Source organism: Electrona antarctica (genome assembly GCF_951216825.1).
Source record: "Electrona antarctica genome assembly, chromosome: 12".
Classification (NCBI taxonomy): Eukaryota; Metazoa; Chordata; class Actinopteri; order Myctophiformes; family Myctophidae; genus Electrona; species Electrona antarctica.
In genome coordinates, this window is record NC_136793.1 from 50,222,208 (window position 1) to 50,243,515 (window position 21,308).

The 21,308-nt window shown below is 45.6% G+C and overlaps 1 protein-coding gene across 2 annotated transcripts in view; it reads right to left on the reverse strand.

Moving 5' to 3' along the window:
- The window catches only part of specc1la (sperm antigen with calponin homology and coiled-coil domains 1-like a), a 52,075-nt gene that overhangs the window by 8,394 nt on the left and 22,373 nt on the right, over positions 1 to 21,308 (reverse strand). The window contains exons 10-20 of one of the 2 annotated variants that reach the window (XM_079515406.1): positions 21,096 to 21,303; positions 20,570 to 20,768; positions 17,487 to 17,694; positions 15,840 to 15,913; positions 13,773 to 13,948; positions 11,933 to 12,117; positions 11,173 to 11,303; positions 8,210 to 8,300; positions 6,457 to 6,546; positions 2,967 to 3,150; positions 1,606 to 1,708 (exon numbers count right to left, since the gene is read on the reverse strand). In XM_079515406.1, coding sequence (XP_079371532.1) covers positions 1,606 to 1,708; positions 2,967 to 3,150; positions 6,457 to 6,546; positions 8,210 to 8,300; positions 11,173 to 11,303; positions 11,933 to 12,117; positions 13,773 to 13,948; positions 15,840 to 15,913; positions 17,487 to 17,694; positions 20,570 to 20,768; positions 21,096 to 21,303 — 1,649 coding nt within the window. The remainder of the gene's footprint in view (positions 1 to 1,605; positions 1,709 to 2,966; positions 3,151 to 6,456; positions 6,547 to 8,209; positions 8,301 to 11,172; positions 11,304 to 11,932; positions 12,118 to 13,772; positions 13,949 to 15,839; positions 15,914 to 17,486; positions 17,695 to 20,569; positions 20,769 to 21,095; positions 21,304 to 21,308) is intronic. The other variant, XM_079515405.1, reaches the window with a different exon arrangement.

Below are 21,308 nucleotides of genomic sequence, written 5' to 3' on the forward strand. Positions count from 1 at the left end.
AAACACGTTTGGAAAAATGGCTTCGCCGGGTTATAATGTCCTAAAAAGAATAATAATAATAATAATAATAATAAAAGTGATGAAACCTGTGTGCATCTGTATACTGACCTGATCTATCAAGATCGAAACATGGTCGTTTAATTCATTAAAAAAAAAGTAATAAAGTAATTCTTTACCAAAAGGATGGTGTGCGGGCCCTACCTCCTTCCACTTCTAAAAATATTAATAATCAAGATCAGTCTTCATGACAACATTTACATTTACAATTTTCTGAAAAACCCTGTTTCAGTGTCAGTGATGCTCAACCTTTTCCATGTCAAGGACCCCCAAAATGATCTGTTGCTGTTCTGTTTGCTCTGAAAAAAATATATATTCAAAGATTTGCGCCACATTTTTTAAGATTTTTCAAAAATAGCAGATCTACAAGCTCGCAGCGCGGCACTCGGTGCCGCGCTATGAGCTTGTAGATCTGCTAGGTTTCCAATAGCTAAAGTATAACAATGCTTGAAACACCAAAAGGCGTACTCAAGTAAAGTGCAAATACCTCAAAAATGTACTTAAGTAAATGTACTTAGTTACTTTACACCGCACTGTGTAAACAGAACTATCATAGAGAAGAGAACAGTGAGACACAAACCCCTGGAAAACGTTGTTCAATATATTCAACAGAAAGGCCCTTCTCTCGTGACGACGTTCGATGATTTTGTTGATTTCAGAGGCCAGAGAACAGTTTGTGAACACTTTTGGTCATTTGGCAGATCCATAGAGAGAGAGACGGTACACAGGGCCATGGACAGGGTAACCAGGTTAACCCAGTTCGACCTGAACTCGATTCTACAAAATGTCTTCTAAATCCTGACAGTTTTCTGAAAAGCCTATGTTTCTATGTCAGTGGTGCTCAAACTATTTCATTTCAAGGACTCCCAACATCATATGTAATTGGCTGCCGACCCCCTCCCCCATCTGGAAATATGTTGTTCCAGGGACCTTCCATGCAGAAGCAAAGATTTGGGTTAAAAATGTTCGCTCTGAAAGAATATATTCAAAGACTTGCGCCACATTTTCACGATTTTTCAAAAATAGCAGATATTTTTGCGCTCATAGCGCGGCACCGAGTGCCGCGCTACGAGCTTGTAGGTCTGCTATTTTTCAATAGCTAAAGTATAACATAATCCTTAAAACACCAAAAGGGGGTTCCCGCCCAGAATGTGTTAAGTGGCTGAGTAATTGAGTGCTAAGGAAACAAGTATGTGCTACAATGAATTGCACGTTTGCACATTGCTTTTAGCAGCGGGGCCAACATCTGGAGGGGGGGGGGGGGGGGGGGGGGCTTGAGGAATGAAACCGGTGTCTTCCAGTTGGGGGAGCGTGGCCTGGTCGGTCAACACATACCCGCCGCTGCAAAATGAAAGCCTCGAGAACACTTCTCAACCTGGCGTTCCTTAGTTTTGCCCCGTGTCCGTTAAAATCTTTTCTTAAAAAAAAGGACATTCCAAAATCTGTCAAAATTGTCTACGCAATCGTGGTCAAATCTAAAGATCTAAGATGTGTGTGTGTGTTTGGCGTTGCGCGTTCACGTCGAGCAGAGACAGAATGCGGCCCTACCTGATAACCCTCCGTCTTCTTCTGACACCACTTAAGCAGGGCGTTTCTCTTGGATCCTCCATACTCCCTGGCTAGAGCGGCAAGCGGGTCCTTCCTCTCCTCTCTGCACACGCACACGCACATGCACACGCACACACACACACACACACACACACACACACACACACACACACACACACACACACACACACACACACACACACACACACACACACACACACACACACACACACACACACACACACACACACACACACACACACACACACACACACGTTATGTCAGTTATCAGACTGAGCCTGGGCCACTGCCCAGGCGGCTCCCATACAGCTAAGCCTTGCCAGCCATTGACTCCCATTGTAACGAGCCGATCCGTTTTCATGTCCGGGTTATCAGGGAGGAGGAGGGGCTGTTGTTGTTGTTGTGAGGAGGAGTGATCACTAGCACGAGCGCACGCACCCTTCACCTCTCGCCCAGAAACGGTTGCATGTCGGGGAGCGATGCGAGCCAAAGCCACAAATGACATCCGAACATCGGGATGCGCGGCGGATCACCACGGACAGCGCTCGAAGCTTTAGAGACACGGCGCTTTGAAAATCCTGCTTTAATGGAGTCTAAATAGAGCTGGATGTTACATTTTGTTTTGATTGTATTGTTTCACATTTTGCTTTGGCAATGTCCAAAAAACAAATGTTTTCTCATGCCAATAAAAGCCCTTTGAATTGAACGGAATTTGTAATAAAAAAAAAACTCTAGGTAATGTCAACAAAGCATAATTTGCAAATGCAATAATATTCAGAGGAACATGCAACGGTATCGTAACATTCCATTCCAAAACACAGAGCCAACTGCTGGTGGTCTGGTCGGTTGCAGTGTTGATTTTGTCGACTAAAACTAAGACAAAAAATGTTCGTCGACTACCTTTTTCCACCGACGAAAACTAAATGGAAACTAAATGAAAACTAAGCTATGATGACTAAAACTAAGACTAAATATACCGACAATTTCGTCAACAAATAAAAACTAGACTAAAATGTTAGGAAGGGACTAGTGGACAAGAGATCCAGCATAAGTCATTTTACAATTAGTCGCGCTGCGGCGCATTGTGGGCTTGTAGATCGTCTATTTTCAGCAACGGCATCGAGGCATCGAGGCCCGCCCAAAATGCATTTTGTTCGACTAAATCAACAGTAGATTTCGTCGACTAAAATCTTATGATATTTAGTCGACTAAAACTAGACTAACAATTCCAGGTGACTAAAATGTGACTAAAACTAAATGAAAACTATTCCGAGAGACAATAAAATAAAAAATAAAAAAATTTGCTAGCCAAAAAAACAACACTGGTCGGTTGGTTTTACCTGAGGCGGCTGCGTGTGGTGGGCGTGACGGAGGCGGTGGGGGAGGAGGAGGAGGAGGCGGCCATGGACGGAGGGAGAGAGGACAGCTGGGAGGAGGCCATTAAGGAGGAGGAGGAGGACGACGAGGCCCCCTCGGACGCCGACATGTCCCTCTTTATCATCTCCTCGCTGCTCCTGCGAGACACTGTGGCGAGATGCAGGACACAGAGTACAGCACGTTATGGTGAGCCTGTTAGTCGCCATTACACAGTTGAGTCGAGGGATTCATTGTCACGCAATTAACCCCATTTAGAACTGACACCAGATTCTATACAAAATGTCTTCTAAATCATGACAGTTTTCTGAAAAAAAACACCCCTATGTTTTCTAATAAAAAGGTTGAGCACGTGGTGCTCAACCTTTTTCCATGTCAAGGACCGCCAGAATTTTCTGTATTTGGCCACGGACCCTCATCGGGAAAATATGTTGTTCCTCCAGGGACCCCCTGCTCATAGCGCGGCACTCGGTGCCGCGCTATGAGCTTGTAGATCTGCTATTTCTTTTTGGTCCAGCCTGGACCATTGAGCCATGGCCACGGCCCAGGCGATCTGCTATTTTTCAATAGCTAAAGTATAACATAATGCTTAAAACACCAAAAGGGGTTCCCAACCGTACTGAATGGGTTAACGATTAAAATGTTGGGGTTTTTTTTGCATTGAACATTGGGAACATTACAATTTGTATTTCCATTTTGCCATTTAGGCTTTGTAATCACAAATTGCCCAGGGCAGAAAAAATAATAATTTCTTCCCCCCCCCAAAAAAAATGTAGAAAACAGCTACAGCTTGTAAATCTACTATTTCTGCTATTTTTTGACATTTGTCGACGTGGAAAGGATCGACGATTATGCAAAAAGAAAAACGAATTGCGATTATCTCAAATAATGAGCGATTAGGCGATGATGTAACAATCGTGACGGGCCTAGCTGTGATTACTCCCATCATAACACATAGTTTTATTATCGGCACATTGCTCCCATCGTCACAACAACACATTGAGACCAAAAGAAAAGAAAAGAATCACATCCCTGACGAAGTAACAATGAATCACAAAGATGAACACATTAAGAACCGAGTACTCGATTCGAAATCAGTGGTTCCCAAACTTTTTCCATGTCACCATGGCACCCCCCAAATTGACACTAATCAGCCCGCGGACCCCCCCCCATTAACCCATTTTGACCTGAGATCAGATTCTAAAAATGTCTTCTACATCCTGACAGTTTTCTGAAAAAGCTATGTTTCTATGTCAGTCGTTCTTCGATTTTTCAATAGCTAAAGCATAACATAATGCTAACACCAAAAGGGGTTCCCGCCCAAAATGGGTTAAAAATATATATGCCAGGGACCCCCCCCCATAAGAGAAGATTTTTACAGCTCTAGCAGTAATTCTCAACCAGTTTAATTTCAAGGACCCCCCAATTTGACATGCATATTAAGTCTACGAACCCCCATTTAATGGAATTTCTATCTCTGGGACCCCAATGTATTATTGTAAAATCGAAGTTAATTTAACTCTAATCCTCAAACTTTTGCATGTCAAGTGCCTGGCCGAGCGGTCCAGGCACCTAGGCTGGTAATCCTGCCTGACAAGTGTGTCGCGGGTTCAAGACCCGTCTCTCTCTCTTCCCCCCCCCCCCAATCTCTTTCCCACTACTGTAATCTATCAATAAAGGCAAAAAGCCCCAAAAAGTATCTTTAAAAAACTCAGAAAATAAAATGTATTCGCCCCCCCCCCCCCCCAGAAGCAAACATTTTAGTTAAAATGTTCGCTGTGAAAGAATATAATATATTCCAAGATTTGCACACATTTTCACGATTTTTCTAAAATAGCACATTACAGCTTGTACCGTAGATCTTGCTATTTTTTAACAGCTAACGTTTTAAATAATGGTTAAAGTGGTTAACAGCTATAGCTGAGGTGACACAGATGTGCTCCAGGCCAAAGAAAAAATTAAAAGAAAAAAAATTACACCCCTGTGACGAAGTAACAATGAATCACACAGATTTAAGATCCTTCACTAGTAAGTATAAACAGCTCCAAACTGACGTGGGGGGAACCAGTGATGTACTCCAGGGCTAGCGTAGTTCCCATGCTTTGAAAACGTACACTACTCACTTAAAAAGCATTGTCGTCAGTGAAACCAGATCGCAGCGCCGTTGTTGTCATTTCAGACCAGGCAGGAGCCAAGTAGTACATTAAGGGGAATTGCGTTTCCTTTTTTTTTTTTAAACCTGGGACCTATTTTTAGATCATTTAGACCACAAATGAAGTGTAAATATTGCGTGTAAATGTTATTGTTATTTGTCAATTCGGTCTACATTCGGTCACCTCAGCCAAGGGGCAGGCCGGTATCATACTGTGTGTGTGCGTGCGTGCGTGCGTGCGTGTGTGCGTGCGTGCACTAACACTGTGTGTAAACTAACACTAAAAATGCCGGGGACAACGCTCCACACGTCCCCAAACTCTTCTCCCTTCTGGCTCCAAAACTATGGAATGCACTTCCCATTGCAGTCAGAACTGCAGCCTCACTCCCAATCTTCCGCCGTAGTCTGAAAACCCACCTCCTCAGACTCCATATATCTTAGCCCGTAGCACTTGCCCTAGCCCCGACGACCTTACAGGCGTATGCAAAGGCTCAACTTATGTAACCTAGATAGCATTTTATGTAGACATACAGTTGGAGGCCATCGATATTGTCCTTTTCTTTTCTTTTCGAGTTTTGCGTGATCTGCGCAAAAGGACAGTTAACCCATTTTGGGCGGGAACCCCTTTTGGTGTTTTAAACATTGTTATAATTTAGCTATTGAAAAATAGCAGATCTACAAGCTCATAGCGTGCCACCGAGTGGCGCGCTACGAGCTTGTAGGTCTGCTATTTTTGAAAAATCGTGAAAATATTTATTTCAGAAAACTGGAGGATTTTTTTAAATTTTGAGGTCAGGCCTAAATGGGTCAAATGATAAGGGACAATATCGGTGGCACCCAACTGTATATAGTATATATGCAGTTTCATTAATGATATTCCACTGTTACGTTCTTACTAGCTTACGTATGATTCATGATAACTACTTGTTTATGTATGTGATGTATTGCCATGCTTTTTGTTCTTGCTTAATCTAAGTCGCTCTGTCTGGATTAAGAGCGTCTGCTAAATGCCTACATTGTAAATTGAGTGCGGGGAGGGGTGTGGTGGGGGGAGACAAACAGAATAATGTTGAAGGCCAATAAAATAATGTTTTCAGACGACAGGTATGAAGAATAATAAGCATAATTTGAATTACCGGCTTGCCAGTAATGTAACGAATCAGCTCAAAACGTTAAAAGTTTAAAGTGTTATGAAAAGGGGGGTCTCTGGTCCAGTGTGTGTGTGTGTGTGTGTAACTAGCGGCCCATAAGGGAAATAATTTGGACTGCTCATGAACTAGCTTTATGAACTGTTGTTGGCTGACCTGATATTGCCTTGGCAGAGTCCATGCTGGTGACCCTCTGGAGCGCAGAGGACGGCCGGCTGACCGAGGTTCCCCTGAGAAGGTGCTCGGCTGTGGACACGACCGCAGGAGATTTACTGCATTGTCACACACACTACTGCCTGGACGCTTCTGTGTTATGTTTCTCCGTTATGTTTTCTACGAGTGTGTCTGTGAGACTATCCATCAGAAACTGGACATTAACCGCGGGGGTGGGTGTTTGGGGGGGGGGGAGGCAGGAAAAGGCACATTCCAGTGCCTTCCACCCCGGGGGAATATAACAAGGAATGAAGCAAGACGGACCGGACCCTCCGCACGAGAAAACAATAAATCGGGAGAAAAATAAACGAAACGCTGGAGTGGCTACCGCCGGCTAAGCACGTTCGCATCAGGAACCCCCCCCCCACCCTCCCACATTAATGGTGAGAACGAACGAACGAACGCAGGGAGATCAGACATGGTGGTTCAATGTTTGCTTACTCCCCCCCCCCCACCCCACCCCACCCCAGCCCCTTATGACTATGAGGTCAACGCACAGTGACTCGCCGATTCCACAAGTCCTTGGGGGGGGGGGGGGGGGGGGGGGGGGACAGACACACAACCCCTCTCCAAGTTGAGTGGGGCCGTCCCACTCCCCTGATTCTCTCTTAGATTTATGGAGACGAGAGAGGGGAGAGCGGGAGGACGAGGAAAGACATGCTCTCTTGTTTGAATGTGATTCCAGCCCAGTGTGCTGCTGGGAGGTCAGACTGAGCTCATCCACTACATGCAGTGGTTCCATGTCAAGGACCTCCTAAATCGACATTTATTAGCCCGTTTGAAAAGATGTGCCAGGGACCCCCATACGAGGAGATTTTTATTACGGCTCTAGCAGTGATTCTCAACCATTTTCATTTCCAAGCACCCCTGGTTGGACCTGCATTAGTCTACGGACCCCTATTTAATGGCATTTTCATCTCTGGGACCCCAATTTATATTGTAAAATCAATGTCAATCTACACGCGCGTAGCGCGGCACTCGGTGCCGCGCTACGAGCTTGTAGAGCTGCAATTTGTCAACATCTACAGTTTAAAATAATGGTTAAAGTGGCTAAAAAGCTACAGTGACACAGATGCCTTCCAGGTCTAAATGGGTCAAGACTCTCGGGGGGAAACGCGTAACTAAAAAGTTATACATATTTTTATATAATAACATTTTGCTTTTGAACTGCTTTTATTTACTTCATCAGTACATTTCCCAACACAGAGTGCGTATTTTTAGGTTCGACACCCTTGTTCAACTTGGTGTCATGTAATAAATAGTCAAAGATTTTAAAGGTATATTCAGTGATTTGACTTAATTCAAATATCACTTATTTTTTCTTTTTTTTCGGGATAATTCTCCCTACTATAGAGTGTGCTGACCATATAAGGAGTTCCTCCCTGTCCCCAGTGAGCCCCTGGGGTCAAAAAACCCTAGTTTCAGTTTGGGCTTTGGGTGGCAAAGCCTTCATCCAATCAGGATGAGAGGGGCCTTCCTCCAATCATGATCGAGTGGGGGCGGGCCTTGGTGCACATGCTGTTGGCCTGTTGCACTTCCCCCCACTGTAGAGCGTGCATGTGCACATTTTGTTACCGGGGCGGACTGGGTGGTTTTCCAAATCACCCAAATCACTGAATGCTCCTTTAAAGTTTCACATTATAAATTGATACATTTTTTCAGGTTTTCAAGTGCATTCCTTTGATGTGTGTCTTACCTGGCATGGTTATGTCTGTGTAGCTAGGCCTCTTGTCACTCAGAGAGGAGAGAGGCTTGGCTGATGACATGGAGCCACTTATGGAGTGTCTCTGAAAATAGGCAAAAAAAGAAGAGAAAAGCTCTTTAACTTCTCAAAATCTGTCAATGGAAATCATTCATGACCAGAGAAGAATACAAAACAGATCTATAAAAAAAACCAATGTGGAAATTATATGGTAATAAAACTAATAAGCACAGTAATATCGTGTTGGGTTCCTCATCAATTACAATTGACAGCAACAATAATACAAAAAGGGAAATAAAAAGGAAAACAAAGTGTAGTCACAGAAAATTAAAAGCAAACTTGAGGTGCTTCAAGTAGAGCCTCGACCGATGCCATATTTTTGGGTCCGATGCCGATTTTGGAGAGACCTACACCACCGATGCCGATACGATGCCGATGTTTTTGGACCGATGTTTAGTATCAATTCAAATAATAAAAAATGTCTAAACACGTTTTTTTTAATTCAAGTTAACAATAGAATACATTGAATACTTTTAACCCATTTTGGGGCGGGAACCCCTTTTGGTGTTAGCATTATGTTATGCTTTAGCTATTGAAAAATAGCAGATCTACAAGCTCATAGGGCACCACCGAGTGGCGCGCTATGAGCTTGTAGGTCTGCTATTTTTGGAGAATCGAAGAACGACTGACACAGAAACATAGCTTTTTCAGAAAACTGTCAGGATGTAGAAGACATTTTTAGAATCTGATCTCAGGTCAAAATGGGTTAACACAAGGCATTTATTTCAAAATGAAATGCACCCCTATATACAGTATGCCCTCCTATATTCAGCTATTAGTGTATATTTCCGTCCTACAAAAAAGATTACATTCTCATTGACAATTTTATGTCATAGTGTCTGAGCAAATAGACTTGTTACATCATAATCACCATTACATCACCTAATCAACATGAGTTAGACTTTAATAGCGCCCCTCACTTCACACACACAGGTGTGATTTTTCAGTTGTATGTAGCATAGGCTTCAAATAATAGAGCAGTCATACTATTAATATTGTTTGTTGTGGCTGAAATACACAAGGCTGAAATACACAGCATATCCATAAATAGCAAATAATGTACAAATGCCTTTTATACATTTAAATTCAATTAAGGGATTTTTGTGGTTTAACCTGTAAACCTTATAGAAATGGTAACCGGTTAATACTATGGTTAATTGGTTAATTATTATTATTATTATGTACCCCTAAAGTCAGTGATGTAAATATGTTTTCATTCAATGTTAAAAATAAATAATAATAATAATATTTGTATCCAATGTATATGTATCCAATGGGTGTTTGTGAGCCCAGCGTGTATAAATATATATTTCTTACGGTGCATCTATCTAACTATCTATCCATCCATCCATCCATCCATCCATGTGTAGGTTCATCTACATTGTTGCACATGTGTGTACACATGTCTAAACCATTGGTTCCCAACCAGAAAATAGTTAGCTCTCCTAGTACCACCATAATAACCGATGGTAAAATACAGGAGCGTGGGGCAAGGCGCATGCCACATAATAGGCTTTGGCCTGACAGCGTGTCGCGTGTTCGAGTCCCGTTCATGACGACCTTTGCTGCATGTCTCTACCCTTCTCTCTCTCTCTCTCCTGTCAATCTTCACTTGTAGCGGGATTAAAAAAATATATATATATACAGGAGCCTGCTCTTTATGTTCCATTCCTAAGCCAATAATGCTGCTGCTCTGACAAAACTCTGTCTAATCACTAATCGGCACAACTGATAATTCTAATGTGATTAATCCGTTCTCAAATCTGTGCTGTCATGCTCATTTCAGCACGGCTGGATAGCCTATTTCAAGCAATAAGGGCCTTTCTCGGCCCCACCCCTCTCCCACTGTTTATATTGTGTTCAGTTTCCAAGATGGCCGCAGCACCAGGAGGGGGTGGGACGTTGGTGAGTGGGCGGGGTCGACATATATGCCCTTACTGGGCTGCATTCCAGACACTTGCCTTGTGTCTGACACCTGACTTGTGTCTGAACACAGCTTTGAGGGATGTGTTCTGCCCCCCATCCCCCCCATCAAACAAAATGTTTGGTCAAACCATATGGGCTTCCATTGGAAATGCATTGGAGCGGCCATTAAACACAGACACAAGACAAACGCAAGACGGGTGTCTTGAATGTGTGAACGCAGCCCAGTAAGGGCATATATGTCGACCCCACCCGCTCACCTCCCGCCCCGCCCCCTCCTGGTGCTGCGGCCATCTTGGAAACTGAACACAATATAAACAAATGGGAGAAGGGTGGGGCCGAGAAAGGCCCTTATTGCTTGGTCAGAAGAACAACCTGTGTAGGAATATAAATATTTCATTCCACTTTTGTCTCCACCCCCCGTTTTTTTGGGTGACTCCTCCGTGTACCACCCGAGGGGGGCTCAAGTACCACTGGTCTAAAAGAGAACGATTCCAAAACATTCGTACCTGTATGGGTGTTGTTTTTGGCAGCAAATTTTTATTTTGGTTTTAGTCGTAGTCTCTTGAATAGTTTTAGTCACATTTTAGTCACCTGGAATGTTTTAGTGTTAGTCTAGTTTTAGTCGACTAAATGTCATACGATTTTAGTCGATTAAATCTACAGGTGATTTAGTAGACTAAAATGTATTTCGGCGGGCCTTGATGCCGTCGTAATGACTGATTTTACACTTTTTCAGCATGCCAACCAAGTGTAAAATGACTTATACTGGATCTCTTGTCCACTAGTCCCTTCCTAACATTTGTCTAGTTTTTATTTGTTGACAAAATTGTCAATAATATTTAGTCTCAGTTTTAGTCATCATAGCTTAGTTCTCATTTAGTTTCCATTTAGTTTTCCTCAGTGAAAAAAAAAAGGTAGTCGACGGACATTTTTCGTCTTAGTTTTAGTCGACGAAAACAACACTGACTCACCTGTATGGGTGAGACGGCGGCTGCAGGCGGGGTCTTCAGAGGACTGGGGCTGAGGGGGGTCCGTGGTAGGGTGGCTGCCGGGACCGGTGGGAGAGGGACTGCTGGGACAGCGGTGCCGTTGGAGCCTGGGCCTGTATGGTCGAATAACGACTGGTGTTACATATTGTGTGTAATATTATACATATATATACACGTTTTGGAAAAAGTTTTTTTTTTTTAACAAAAGCAATGTATAGCCAACTATTTTTCCAGGACCACGTTTGTCAGACTTCTGATTGGTCCCTGACTGACTAACCAGCAGGCTCTTTCTGACATGTTCCGCCCTGGTTCCGCCTTGTTTATGTTGAATTTGCTAAAACTCAAAACAAACATGATATGCCCAGTCACCACGCTGCACCCGTGGTGTTCCTTTTTACCGACACCACGTTTAAAAGAAGAATTGAACACACAGAATATCATTACGAAGCAACTGAATAACAGGTTATTTCAATGGCAGTGGACGGAGAGAAAGGATTTTTGTCCAACCACGAAACAGCAACCAATGGGTGCAAAGAGGGGCAACAACCATACATATTTGTACATTTAAAAACTGTGTACATTGGTGACTATAACTACAATCTACCTGATCTTGAGGCCTACTAAATCAGGGGGAAAAAATAAACTTTTTTTCAACTAGTCAACTGGTACCAACAAGGTCGACTAGTGGATTTACTAGTCGACTAGTCGACTGGTTGCTTAGTGCCCTAGGTCATCGACGTACATTCACACTGTGGGGGGGGGTCCTTGGAGGCACTGTCGAAGCTCTTGATGAGCGTTTTGACGGTGGGAGAGGGCTCCGACGAGGTGGAGGAGCGTCTGCTGAGCCCCATGCCTTGTCTGAGGGCGGCCAGGTCCCTCTCCACCGCGTTCATGTAGTTGTACACCCTGCCTCGCTCCTCCTCTTGCCTGGCGGGGAACACAACAAAAAAAGATTTAAGTCGATTAAATCTACAGGTGATTTAGTAGACTAAAATGTATTTCGGCGGGCGTCGTCGTAATGACTTTAATGATTTTACACTTGATAAAATAGCCGATCTACAAAAATAGCCGATCTACAAGCTCACAACGCGTCGCGCTGTGACGCGTTGTGAGCTTGTAGATCGACTATTTTCAGCATGCCAACCAAGTGTAAAATTACTTATACTGGATCTCTTGTCCACTAGTCCCTTCCTAACATTTGTCTAGTTTTTATTTGTTGATGAAATTGTCAATATATTTAGTCTTAGTTTTAGTCATCATAGCTTAGTTCTCATTTAGTTTCCATTTAGTTTTCCTCAGTGAAAAAACGAACATTTTTCGTTCATGTAGTTGTACACCCTGCCTCGCTCCTCCTCTTGCCTGGCGGGGAACACAACAAAAAACATTCAGATGGTTACGTTTTTTTTGAAGGTCATCCCTATGTTCCCCGGGTTCTATGTTCCCCACTTACCTTAGGGTTTAGGGTTAGCGTTATAGGTTTCTGGTTTAACCCATTTTGACCTGAGATCGGTTTCTAAAAATGTCTGTTTGAAAATGACAGTTTTCTGAAAAAGCTATGTTTCTATGTCAGTCGTTCTTCGATTTTTCAAAAATAGCAGACCTACAAGAAAAGCAGAAAAAGCATAACATAATGCTAACACCAAAAGGGGTTCCCGCCCAAAATGGGTTAAGGACTTCAGTGTTTTGTATAAGTACAGAACAAAGAATGTTTGTTTTTGCCATCTTTGTTGAAGAGTCTGAGCAATTATGTTTTAGTTTATTTTATGCCAGTATTAATTTTTAGTTGGCTAAGACTAGATAGTTTAAGTAGCCTAGGCAGGCCTAAAGTTCAATGGATTGTTCAAAGACTGAGCTTAAATCAGAATTTGCTACTAAAAGTAACACTAAGACTAAGTTGCTAAAATACTTTTAGTCTTACTAGAATTACCAAAATTGCTAGGTTAGGTTTCTGTGGTTTAGGTTTATTCTAAGTGTGGAACATAGAACCTGGGGAACACAGGTACGCTCCCGTTTTTTGAGGGGCGCTATAGCCCTCTCCTATGCCCAGCTTTGTCCGTTTGTGTGTGTATACCCCGTAGCCATGATTTGATTGGGCCGAGCAGCACCTCATATGGGATATGGGATATGAAAGTGCCGCAGAGGCCGAATGTCCGTGACTGTGACCAGCTGATGGTCGTTGACACTTAATTGACGCATCCAGGAAGGCAATTATGTTTCTGCACTGTCAAAATTGGTCTACATCTATTCGGAGATAGCATCTTAACTCATTCTGGACGGGAACCCCTTTTGGTGTTTTAACTAAGCATTATTGTTATACTTTAGCTATTGAAAAATAGCAGATCTACAAGCTCATAGCGCGCCACCGAGTGGCGCGCTACGAGCTTGTAGGTCTGCTATTTTTGAAAAATCGTAAAAATGCGGCACAAATATTTTATATATTCTTTCAGAGCGAACGTTTATTTTATTTTTTTTGACGTCAGGCCTAAATGGGTTAAATAAATGTTGTGAAAATGTGTTTTTGTGACTTTGATTGAAACAGTTGAAATTGACGAGTTGAAATTGAAATTGTGTGTATGTCTTACTTGCGGTTCTTGACCTCGTCCAGTTCCTTGCCGAGCTTCTCGTTCTTCTCCTGTGCTTCCTGCAGCCGCCGCCGCAGGTCCCCGATCTCCTCCTGAGCTTCCGATTTGATGTCGTTAGCGATGACCACGGCCGTCTGCAGGTCGGCCTGGAACTGACGCCACTCTAGAGACTCCTCCTGCACACGTACGCACGCACGCACGCACAATCAGGGACGTGCACACATAGACCTCAAAAGGGGGGCTTCAGCCCCTGCCTTTTTACCCGTCTGTAAAACAACTGCCCTTTCCAGACCACGAATGCGGCGTGTACTTTTATGGTGGAAGAAATGCAAAAATGCCACTCCTTTCCATGCCATTATACCGAAAGGCAGCATTCAGGAGAATTGCTTTTTTTCCCCCCGAAGTCTCCTGAACTTGAACACAGTATTTTTGCGTTGAACAACATTTGTATAGAAAATAGAAATCCATGTCGTTACACGGTCGCATCCCCACTGGCTAAAGCGTGCTGGGTTGCGCGGCACCCGTGGGCAGGTTAAAGCTAACCCGAGGCTTCCTGTGAGGTTAGGTTTAGGCCTGTCGGACTGTTAGTGCGTCGGACCAAACACAAACACCAAACTGTAATGCCCATCTATCTACAGCACTGGTTCCCAAATGTTTTCATGTCAAGGACTCCCCAAATTGACACCAATTAGCCCGCCATTTGAAAAGATATGCCAGAGACCCCCATAAGAGAAGATTTTTACGGCTCTAGCAGTGATCCTCAACCCGTTTAATTTCAAGGACCCCCCAGTTTGACATGCATTAGTCTACGGAGCCCCGCCTTTAACCCATTTTGACCTGAGGACGATTCTACAAATGTCTTCTAAAAATAGCAGACCTACAAGTTCGTAGCGCGCCACTCGGTGGCGCGCTATGAGCTTGTAGATCTGCTATTTTTCAATAGCTAAAGCATAACATAATGCTAACACCAAAAGGGGTTCCTGCCCAGAATGGGTTAATGGCATTTCTATCTCTGCGACCCCAATTTATAATTGTAAAATCAATGTTGATTTAACTCTGAGAGTGTCCAAATGGAACCAAATCCCGTTACAGTCCAGTAATAATGTAATTTGACCTCAATCTAATTGCAAAAAAACCAAACTCAGCTGATTTTGCATCTTCAATATATCCTGAATAGCAACTTGCTCAAATGTGATGACGTCAGCACATTTGAGCAAGTTGCTATGGCAAAATGTAGCCCAATGAGTGTTTTTGTGCAAAACTAATGCTTGGAATGGCTTCAGCATCACGAAAACCCCCCTAGTTTGATATACCACATGCTACTCAAAGCATAAGTAAATTTAAAAAAAATATTGCCTTATAATAGGATGTCAATGGTGGCCATACTGTACAGGCCATTTTCAACACTTTCCCCTCAGACAATTCCAGGCAACTTTTTTTTTTCTGTTATTCAGGATATATTGAAGATGCAATCTCAGCCGAGTTTTTTTTTTTTTGCAATTAGATTGAGGTTGACCCTGTATTTTCCATAGATTTCCTGTACTATTGGGTGTCCATTTGGTTCCATTTGTACACTCACAGTTACAGACCAAGGGGCCAGTGAGGCTATTCAACGTTGAAGCACTGGGCCCTAGTGGTAGGAGGAGGGACTACAGGCGGACCCGTGGATTCATGACCGGGAAACCCCGTGCAGCTGGGCTTTAACATTGAGTGCTCGGTTGCACTTCCGCATTTGACCACCAAATTTGGTGGTCAAATGCGGAAGTAGACGTTCTGAGACGGTACTTCCGGCAGTCTTCCGGGTGCTTCAAAACGCCACTGAGCAACTTCCACTGACATGAATAGCTGGGGGGGCGGAGCTTCGCGCCAGTTCAGTCTCTATGCTTTTATATACTCTATGTTACAGACCCATAAGGGTCCATTTGGCTCATGACCATCATTTAGCCTGGGGCCCTTGGAACTCCCTCAAGGACCCCTGGGGGTCCCCGGACATTCACTTTGGGAAACACTGCTCTGCAGTAGGCTAGCACCCTGTGGCGAGACAGCGGCTCCACTTACTTTACTTACCCTGAGTTTCCGGTGGAGAATCTTGATCTCTCTCTCCATGTCGTGTTTCTGGTCCTGCAGCTTCTTCACAGAGTCTGACCGAGGAAGCAGACATAGATACACGTGTTGTGTGAGTTCACGTGAACGAATACGGGCCACGAGCATAGATCCTCGCACAACTCCAGCAAGAGTACAGCAGGATTGTAGTTAAGTTAACCCATTCAGGCCTGATGTCGAAATTTAAAAAAAATGTTTTCTAAATCATGACAATTTTCTGAAAGATTTGAGGCACATTTTAACGATTTTTCAAAAATAGCAGACCTACAAGCTCGTAGCGCGCCACTCGGTGGCGCGCTATGAGCTTGTAGATCTGCTATTTTTCAATAGCTAAATTATAACATAATGTTTAAAACACCAAAAGGGGTTCCCGCCCAAAATTGGTTAAGCAATATTACATGAGTGTAATGTTGCAATTATACAACAGTTACCCTTAAAACTAAGAAAATCGCTGAAAAAACATTCTTTTTTAATGACAGATGTAGTCACTACGGCCACAAATGTCCCAAGAAACTAGCTAGCCTAGCCACCGAGTTTGCTGCGCTCTGGGAGAACAGAGCAGCTGAATTATTATTATTTTGATTAGGTGCTCGTTTGAACCACGGCTAGAAGGCGGTTTCAACCAATCAGATTGCTTCCTCGAAACGACCTGTTGTATAATTTACAATAACTTGTAAAACAGTTTTTTTTGTATACATTTTAAAGGAACTTTTTTCCCGAAGTCTCCTGAACTCCTGAACACAATATTTTGTATAGAATTCCATGTTGTTACACCGCATCTCCACTAGCTAAAGCGAACATAGCTGATCTACAAGCACCTATTGGCTAATTAGAGAAATTGATTTGACAAGAGTTAGATTGGGGTGTCAATGTAGAGGGTTACGCACATGACATCATCATCATCACACCCAGACGTTATTGGGGAACGCCTATACTGAGCTAGGTTACTTTCTACGTCTGACGGACGAGGCCTGTCTTACTTTCTACGTCTGACGGACGAGGCCTGTCTTACTTTCTAGGTCTGTGACGGACGAGGCCTGTCTTACTTTCTACGTCTGACGGACGAGGCCTGTCTTACTTTCTACGTCTGACGGACGAGGCCTGTCTTACTTTCTACGTCTGACGGACGAGGCCTGTCTTACTTTCTACGTCTGACGGACGAGGCTGTCTTACTTTCTACGTCTGTGACGGACGAGGCCTGTCTTACTTTCTAGGTCTGTGACGGACGAGGCCTGTCTTACTTTCTAGGTCTGTGACGGACGAGGCCTGTCTTACTTTCTAGGTCTGTGACGGACGAGGCCTGTCTTACTTTCTAGGTCTGTGACGGACGAGGCCTGTCTTACTTTCTAGGTCTGTGACGGACGAGGCCTGTCTTACTTTCTAGGTCTGTGACGGACGAGGCCTGTCTTACTTTCTACGTCTGACGGACGAGGCCTGTCTTACTTTCTACGTCTGAGGGACGAGGCCTGTCTTACTTTCTAGGTCTGTGACGGACGAGGCCTGTCTTACTTTCTAGGTCTGTGACGGACGAGGCCTGTCTTACTTTCCAGGTCTGTGACGGACGAGGCCTGTCTTACTTTCCAGGTCTGTGACGGACGAGGCCTGTCTTACTTTCCAGGTCTGTGATGATGAGGTTGTCGTGCAGCTTGACGGCCCGGTGCTGCTCCACCTCGTCCTCCAGCTCAAAGATGGTCTCCTTCATGTCGGCCATCTCTGTGTCTTTCTCCTGGATGTCCAGACGCTGCTTCTCCAGTACGCGCTCCTGCTCGGCCATCTGCCGCTGCACCTGCTGCTGGAAGTCCCTGTACTTCACGTCCAGCTGTGTGTGCGCACAAGAACGGGCAGGAGGAAGGAAGGAAGGAAGGAAGGAAGGAAGGCGATCACTCATCCAAGTGTTAAACCATTTAGACCTGAGGACGATTCTACAAAATGTCTTCCAAATCCTTGAGTATTCTGATAAACTGTTTCTATGTCAGTGGTTCTCAAACATTGTCACGTCAAGGACCCCTAAGATGATATGTAATTGGCTGCCGACCCCCAACTGAGAATATGTTGTTCCAGGGACCCCCAAGAAGCAAAGATTTGAGTTAAAAACGTTCGCTGTGAAAGAATATATATGCAAAGATTTGCGCCACATTTTCACGATTTTTCAAAAATAGCAGACCTACACGCTCGTAGCGCGGATGAGCTGGTAGATCTGCTATTTTTCAATAGCTAAAGTATAACATAATGCTTAAAACATCAAAAGTGGTTAAAAAGCTTAACCACTTTCAATCTGGTGACGCTTTTAGAATAGACCTGAGGCCGATTAAAAAAAAGAAAAAAGCCTTCTAAATCCTAACAGTTTTCAGAAAGACCTATGTCACTATGTCGGCGATGCTCAACCATTTTCATGTCAAGGAACCCCAGAATTATCTGTATTTGGCTGCAGACCCTCAGCTGAAAATATGTTGTTCCAGGAACCTGACCTCATGCTTCCTTCTATGCATGAGGAGTCCAAGCCGCTTCTTTTCACCTGACAGGGGGGAGTTTCCCCGGACGGACGTAGCGCGCGGAAGGAACACATTATTCCGACCAGTTCCTTTCCCCTCTATCAGGCGCCCCGGCTGGCCAGGGGGAGGTAGTTTAGAGACCAGGATTACTGCATGTTTTTTGTGAGGGTACCTAGGGGACACGGGGAGAACATGCAAACTCCACACAGAAAGGCCCTTTCGCCAACCCCGCCTCGGGTATGGGCACTGATGACGTGGAGGAGGGAACACGCACCCCAGTGCCCACAGTGTCCCCGGCGGGAATCGAACCCAGGACCTTCTAGCTGTGAGGCGACAGCACTACCGACTGTGCCACCATGCCCTGATTGATATAACACTTAACTAGCATAAAACAAGAATGACTCTCAGTCATCAGTCATAACTGCCAGGCGCAACAAGCTCTTCTAGAGCCCGTTTTCATTAGTTTCCGACGTTCTTTCGTTGGTTCACTCGCTGTGTTTTGTTACGGTCGTCCTCTCGCTCCAGTTTGCTCATAGCATTAGCTTCTGTTAGCTTCTGTTAGCCACTCGCTCCGCGTTGCGGCGTTCAGAGGATGGGTTTTTATGCCGTTCAGAGTACTATCATTGGCTTAGGAGGCAGCCAATCATGACTAGGTCGCTAGTAAGTTCGCTAGGAGGCAGCCAATCATGACTAGGTCGCTAGTAAGGTCGCTAGGAGGCAGCCAATCATGAGGTCGCTAGGAGGCAGCCAATCATGACTAGGTCGCTAGTAATGTCGCTAGGAGGCAGCCAATCATGACTAGGTCGCTAGTAAGGTCGCTAGGAGGCAGCCAATCATGACTAGGGCGCTAGTAAGGTCGCTAAATTCGCCACTAAAGTCGTCTTTACGGCAAAATGCTTTTCAAGCACCTGGCAAAAAAGGATAATCAAATGAATGACACCCGGACGGACGGACACTGAAGTGAACCAACCCTTACTGACCCGTGTCCAGTAGCCTGGTGACATCACTGTGGGCGTGTCCCGCTGGCCGTACCAACCTTACTGACCCGTGTCCCGTAGCCTGGTGACATCACTGTGGGCGTGTCCCGCTGGCCGTACCAACCTTACTGACCCGTGTCCAGTAGCCTGGTGACGTCACTGTGGGCGTGTCTCGCTGGCCGTACCAACCTTACTGACCCGTGTCCCGTAGCCTGGTGACGTCACTGTGGGCGTGTCCCGCTGGCCGTACCAACCTTACTGACCCGTGTCCCGTAGCCTGGTGACATCACTGTGGGCGTGTCCCTCTGGCCGTACCAACCTTACTGACCCGTGTCCCGTAGCCTGGTGACATCACTGTGGGCGTGTCCCGCTGGCCGTACCAACCTTACTGACCCGTGTCCAGTAGCCTGGTGACGTCACTGTGGGCGTGTCCCTCTGGCCGTACCAACCTTATTGAGCGTGTCCAGTAGCCTGGTGACGTCACTGTGGGCGTGTCCCTCTGGCCGTACCAACCTTACTGACCCGTGTCCAGTAGCCTGGTGACGTCACTGTGGGCGTGTCCCTCTGGCCGTACCAACCTTATTGAGCGTGTCCAGTAGCCTGGTGATGTCACTGTGGGCGTGTCCCTCTGGCCGTACCAACCTTACTGACCCGTGTCCAGTAGCCTGGTGACGTCACTGTGGGCGTGTCCCTCTGGCCGTACCAACCTTATTGAGCGTGTCCAGTAGCCTGGTGATGTCACTGTGGGCGTGTCCCTCTGGCCGTACCAACCTTACTGACCCGTGTCCAGTAGCCTGGTGACATCACTGTGGGCGTGTCCCTCTGGCCGTACCAACCTTATTGAGCGTGTCCAGTAGCCTGGTGATGTCACTGTGGGCGTGTCCCTCTGGCCGTACCAACCTTACTGACCCGTGTCCAGTAGCCTGGTGACGTCACTGTGGGCGTGTCCCGCTGGCCGTACCAACCTTACTGACCCGTGTCCAGTAGCCTGGTGACGTCACTGTGGGCGTGTCCCGCTGGCCGTACCAACCTTACTGACCCGTGTCCCGTAGCCTGGTGACGTCACTGTGGGCGTGTCCCGCTGGCCGTACCAACCTTACTGACCCGTGTCCAGTAGCCTGGTGACGTCACTGTGGGCGTGTCCCTCTGGCCGTACCAACCTTACTGACCCGTGTCCCGTAGCCTGGTGACGTCACTGTGGGCGTGTCCCTCTGGCCGTACCAACCTTATTGAGCGTGTCCTGTAGCCTGGTGACGTCACTGTGGGCGTGTCCCAGCTCGCCCTGCAGCGTGGCGGCCTTGGCCTGGGCCTCCTCCTTGTCGAGGCGAACGGCCTCCAGCAGCTGGCGGATGTCGTTCTTGTTGCCGGCGTTGTGCACCGAGTACAGCTCGGCCACCTTCTGCCTCTCCTGCTCCAGGTGGGACCTGTTAAGCAATCAGGGAGTCAGGGGAGTTAAGGCCCATTTAGGCCCGAGATCAGATTCTAAAAATGTCTGTTTGAAAATGACAGTTTTCTGAAAAAGCTGTGTTTCTATGTCAGTCGTTCTTTGATTTTTCAAAAATAGCAGACCTACAAGTTAGTAGCGCGCCACTCGTGGCGGTGGGGTGGAGGCTTAGCCACAGTTAGCGCGGCACTCGGTGCCACGCTATGAACTTGTAGATCTGCTATTTTCCCAATAGCTAAAGCATAACGTAATGCTTTAAAAACACCGAAAGGGGGTGAATCCCGACCCCAAAACGGGTTAATAATACCTGCAGCGGCTCAGCTCGGCCTGGTCGCTGCTGACGGCGGCCTTGTACTCGCCCAGCGCGGCCTCCATGGCGGCGCGGTCCTGCCGCGAGGAGTCCACCATGCGCTCCATGTGGTGGTTCCGCTCCTTCAGCGCCGAGATCACCCCCTGGGCCTCTGCGTTGTCCTGCTCCGCCATCTTCAGCGTGTTGGACAGATGCTGCTGCACCCCTACA